We start from the raw sequence: 6,000 nt of genomic DNA, 5'->3' as shown, positions 1-6,000 counted from the left end.
GACACTTCATTTAGACTTTAATAACCTAAAATGTCGGACAGAGAACAGTAGTTTGCAACGATCTATGTAATAATGTTACAAATCAAACATCACAGGATATGTCATGGTATATGAGCGCCGATATATATATATCCATATATTTGTGAATGTGACAGGATGTCTTCTCGTGTTGTATAATTATAACGGTATTTTAGGTCATGTGAATCGTCTCATTAAAAAAAATAATGATATATTAGGTCGACTCTCCATATGATGAATAAATTATAATCTGATTGTGCCCGGACGGTCACCACACTCATTCCTTGCAGTTTCCAGTCTCTTTTTAATGAGTTGGTTCTGCAGATACTGAATAAAAACAAAAAATAAATAAATAACAGCTGTGAGGTTGATAACACTGTGCCGGCCGCGGAGTCCTCCCTTCTGACTGAGCCGGGATAGGTTTGACCAACGTGAGGAGATTAGACAATGGACGGGATCATGCGCCTTTTTGGAATACACAGAGAAAGAAAGAGAGAGAGAGGGTTCCTCATGGGGCGAGGGCTCGGCCCGGCCTCGGCCATCCTTCACCCCGCTTTCGTCATCCCTCAACAAGCGAGTGGCAGTTCCGTGGCATGTCTCGTTAGCCCTTCAGAAACTGGAAAGTGCACCCTACACTGGAAATCTTGCATGAAGAAGGGGTGCCACTTCCGACCAGTTTCCTCCACCTGGGTGAGGGGGTGACCTTCACCAGGATCCTTTCGGCTGCGCGGGTCTCTTCGCTTTTCAAACTGGTTTCTGCCATATGGTGCCCTCATCAAACTGCTGTCTCCAAGTCGTCATTGGAAAGAAGTTGCTTCGCTTGACATGTTTCCAAGTAGGATGCAAGTTCAGAGTCTCCGGTATTTTGGGCTATCTCCAGTGGGGTTTGTCCCTGTTGAAATAAAATAAAAAAAATCTGTTCAAAAGTAATAAAATATATTGGGTCAACTGGATACAAATGTGCTAATTTTGTAAGAATTTTTATAGGTCATAATTTGAGGAGGAAAATTTGGTGTAAGTGTCGTAAAGCCACCAAACCATCAAACCTGTTCTGGGGCGCAGTGGTGGCCCACCGTAGTTCCTAAAAGGTTATAAAACTGGGGGAATCGGACATTGTGTTAAATTTTATTAGTTGCCAACTTTCACCCAATATACCATGGCCACCTTTAGGCTTGACGGAGCTGGGTTATCAGCTTCCAACTTTAAGGTGTCTCAGCTATTTGGCAGAAGAAGCCAAGGCAGAAAGTGTTGGGTGTAGAAAGTAAAGGTGCGGTAGCAGAAGGTCTTAGAGAGATGGATATGGTAGCAGAAGGGAGATGGAAACTTTTTGAAAGTTTAATTTTTGGGGGAGCCATATACGGTAACAGGAGTTTGACATTTGTTAATAGGCGACTCAAACTGACTGGGCTCTCGAAAGGGCCAAACGTAATGATCCACCGGCTCGAAAGTAAGGTCTTCTTCTAACCCTACGGGATTTTTTTTTTACTTTTTTTTTTTCAGAGAGAACACGTCCAACAACTCAGTGAAAATAGAATAAATTGGAGTCTGGCTCAATAGGACTGGATTTTCCTTTTCTTTTAATTTTTTCAAAAGAAAATATGGTGCATACAAAAGAAAAATTTACATGGTCGACATGACCCAGTCGACGTGTTTCGACTGCACTAGGCAGTCCTACTGGGTCATGTCGACCATGTAAATTTTTCTTTTGTATGCACCATATTTTCTTTTGAAAAAGAAAAAGAAAAGGAAAATGCAGTCCTGTTGAGCCGGACTGTAATTTTTTCTATTTTCCTTAATGTGAGGCCAGGGCGAGGCCGGTATCTGAGCCCCAGGTGGATGAGCATAGAGCAACTGGGTGAGCTGGAATCAAGTATCTATAACAACTCATTGATCGTGAAATCCATAAAACTAGTTAATGATTCACCTTAAAGTCCCTCTTTGACAAACAAGCACCGGCATCCACGAGAATTTGGCAAACATGCCGGTGTCCCTGGAAAGCAGCTTTGTGCAACGCCGTCTCTCCTCTAAAAAAAAAACCACATAAAAGTGAACACTCATTGTGCAAGGTCATACATCTGCGATACAAAGTCAATGTCCATGTATGTCTGATGTATAAAAATACCCATTGTGAACCTCAGGGATAGAAAATAAAGCGTTGGCTATGTTTCATCCATCCAGAGCTGCATTTATAATTCTGCTGGCTTCCATATTGGTACACCCTCCCTTTATTTTTCAGAGAAGTCAAGATTATCGAAAAGCGTAAGAAAGGAGATAGCTATTGATAAACTTACGTGGTTCTGTCCACCATGTCCAGGAGATCCTCAGGTCCTAAAGGGAAAGAGTAAAAAAAATGGGAATGAGAATTTAAAGGAAAATTCCACTTTACATTATATCAGGCTTAGTGATAACCAAGTTCGCACGAGCACATGTTTCAGTTTTTTTGGGTTCTTCAAAAATGAGGACAGGAAAAATGTAGAACCACCATGTTGCTTGCTACTAACATAGGCGGACTTGTTTCATTTTGCTTAGTCTTGAAAAACAGGTTTGACGGTCTTGCACTTGAAAACTATGAGTCAAGAGAAGAAAACCCAAAAGGATAAAGACGATAATTATGCTTGAAAGAGCCATGAGGACAAAAAGTATGAAGATGGATCTATACGATCACAGAGATCACGGCTATACCACTGAGAGCCATAAAGAACCAACAATGATCTTGAGAATTTCATTCTATGACTGTTGGAAGTCAAAACTCTAATTAGATACTAATATGATGAAGAGCGTAAAGAGTACCAAGTGTGTCAAGGTAAACCAACAAGTAATCACTTGAGCAATAATCCCACCACTGCTCCTCGAAGATTGAAGCTCTACAAAAAGAAAACCCAACTCAATGGAGAAGACAATTAGGTTTGAAAGACCCAAAAGGATGAAAAGAAAAAAAATCAATAGAAACGATTACAGAGAATGTGACTATGCCACTGAGAAACTCAGAGAGCCAAATAAAGCCAGCGATGATCTCGAGAAGTCAGTTCTAAGATCATTTAGCGTGCTCAAAGTACCAAAGGTTGCAAGAAAAACAACCAATTGACCAATTAAAGCCACCACTTTCTCCTCGAAGACTGAATGTCTGGGTGTACATTAGGAATGAGCCTCAATGTAGAAGACCATTAGGCTTGAAAGAAAAAAAAATTAATAGAAACATGCGATCAATACTATACCACTGAAAATAATAGAAAGTAATCCAGAACCAACAATGATCTTGAGAAGAAGTCCATCCTATTGTTGTTAGAAGTAAAAACCCTCAAAAGATACTAAGATGATGAAGACTATTCAGGAGTCAAAAGGTGGCATGAAAAAACGATAAGTAACCACTTGATTAATCAAGCCAACCCTTCTGCTCAAAGACTGAAGCTCTACAAGAAGAAGACCCAACTCAATGGAGAAGACAATTAAGCTTCAAAGACCCAAGAGGATTAAAAAAAGTGATAGTAATGATCACAGAGATTATGACTATGCCAGTGAGAAGGTCAGAGAGCAAAACAGAGCCAGCAAAGATCTCGAGAAGTCCAACCTATGGTTGTTAGACATCAAAACCCTCAACTGATACTAAGATGATGTAGAATATTCATAGAACCAAGGGTGGCAAGGAAAACCAACAAGTAACAACCTGACCAATCAAGCCAACTCTTTCCTTAGACAACTGAAGTTCTTGAAGACCTAACTTAATAGCGAAGACAATTAGGCTTGACAGAACCAAGAGGATGAAAATAAAAAAAAATTGATCACGGAGAGCATGACTATGACACTGTGGAGTTCGAAGACCCAAACAGAAGAATGGGAACATCTCAAATGCTAAATGTGCTCCACCATGTTTCCGAAGACCCTCAGACAATGTATAACACCAGATTATTCCATTATTTTAAGGAGAATTTATAAAAACCAAACTGATGAGAAATCAATGTCGAAACATTCAAAAAGAACTTTACCACCACATGAACAGGAATTTCAGGGTTGGGATCATGGAAAAAAAACCACTTAACTGAAGTCAATAATGAAGAGCCCCGAGATTTGTGATGATTAGAGTCACATAAATAATTAATTTAAGGCTGCGGTACTAGACTCGGAGGGACGCTCCAATGCTCTTTACCCCCAATGCTCTATTCTAATGTAAATCTTTAAGAAAAAAACTACAAAACAAAAGATCTCCTGGATTAAGCCTATTCCTGGAGGCAAGCCCTCTGTAATTACTGACACTGATCTACCCGAGGGATCACCACCAAGATTTTAAGGGACTGAAGGCCTCACAGATGGGAAATGAGAAAGCAGCATCCTAGGTAATGAGTGTTTGATTATTCGGAGAAGGAACAATTGTAGGACCTCTGTGGTTGATGTCCAGAGTGAACAGACCTTGTCCTTCTTGTTGCTTCCGGATATCAATCAGAGAACGCTGTAATCTCGGTGAATCTTATTTCTTTACGAGATATCTGAGACTTCCCAAATACACCACACCAGGATTGTCCTATCTGAGGTCCTTTCACGGCATAATTCGGCACAGTGTGTTATGAATGAATATAGTGTGAAACAGATCGTTAAGCACATGGGGTTGTCCAATATAGGAAGAGGAAACGGACAGGAGACTGGAGAAAGTGTAGCGGAAATCAGTACAGACGGAGTATATAACCATTTTGATCAATTAGCCATTTGAATTACAGAACATTAAAAGTGACATCATCGTGTGTGCGTGCTTCCAATATAGTATTTCAGGATGCACCAGTATAGAAAGAACATACATTGGTGTGTTCTAACAGAAGACTGCATAGAAGGATATAATGTGGGAAGGATCATTATGTGTAGCTGGCACAGTATATCTATATACTTCTTCTACACTCACCTCCTATACACTCCATAATAGTATGTACTTCTGTACTGAGCTACTATACACTACATCATTGTATATATGCCTTCTATTCTGACCTCCTATACACTCCTTTACTTTTTATATTTTCCTTCTGTACTGACAGCCTCTATACCTTCTCCTGTATCTTGTTAATTTCCTCTTCTATATACTCCATCATTGTATATACTCCTTCTATACTGACCTCCTATACACTCCACCATTGTACATACTCCTTCTATACTGACCTCCTATACACTACACCACTGTATATACTCCTTCTATACTGACCTCCTATACACTGACTACACCACTGTATATACTCCTTCTATACTGACCTCCTATACACTGACTACACCACTGTATATACTCCTTCTATACTGACCTCCTATACACTGACTACACCACTGTATATACTCCTTCTATACTGACCTCCTATACACTAACTACACCACTGTATATACTCCTTCTATACTGACCTCCTATACACTGACTACACCACTGTATATACTCCTATACTCCTTCTATACTGACCTCCTATACACTGACTACACCACTGTATATACTCCTTCTATACTGACCTCCTATACACTGACTACACCACTGTATATACTCCTTCTATACTGACCTCCTATACACTGACTACACCACTGTATATACTCCTTCTATACTGACCTCCTATACACTGACTACACCACTATATATATACTCCTTCTATACTGACCTCCTATACACTGACTACACCACTGTATATACTCCTTCTATACTGACCTCCTATACACTGACTACACCACTGTATATACTCCTTCTATACTGACCTCCTATACACTGACTACACCACGGTATATACTCCTTCTGTACCGACCTCTTATTTACTCATTTACTCTATATTCTCCTTTTGCACTGACTCGTTTCACCTTCTCCCGTGTTCCTTTATCATCTGTTTTCTCTTCCATACACTCCATCATTGCATATACTCCTTCTATATTGACCTCCTATACACTCCACCATTGTATATACTCCTTCTATATTGACCTCCTATACACTCCACCATTTTATATACTCCTTTACTGGCCTCCTATACACCTCAT

At 40.0% G+C, this 6,000-nt stretch overlaps 1 protein-coding gene across 7 annotated transcripts in view; it reads right to left on the bottom strand.

Annotated features, from left to right (window-relative positions):
- DGKI (diacylglycerol kinase iota) overlaps positions 1 to 6,000 on the bottom strand; it is a 219,789-nt gene continuing 213,789 nt past the window's right edge. For all 7 annotated transcript variants that reach the window (XM_077266728.1, XM_077266733.1, XM_077266729.1 and 4 more), the window contains 3 exons: positions 2,310 to 2,346; positions 1,943 to 2,042; positions 1 to 910 (listed from right to left, as the gene is read on the bottom strand). In XM_077266728.1, the coding sequence (XP_077122843.1) occupies positions 794 to 910; positions 1,943 to 2,042; positions 2,310 to 2,346 (254 nt within the window). In that variant the 3' untranslated portion in view covers positions 1 to 793. The remainder of the gene's footprint in view (positions 911 to 1,942; positions 2,043 to 2,309; positions 2,347 to 6,000) is intronic.

The sequence above is a fragment of the Ranitomeya variabilis genome, chromosome 5 (genome assembly GCF_051348905.1).
Source record: "Ranitomeya variabilis isolate aRanVar5 chromosome 5, aRanVar5.hap1, whole genome shotgun sequence".
In the NCBI taxonomy this organism is placed as follows: Eukaryota; Metazoa; Chordata; class Amphibia; order Anura; family Dendrobatidae; genus Ranitomeya; species Ranitomeya variabilis.
This window is presented reverse-complemented; position numbering and strand designations above follow the sequence as displayed.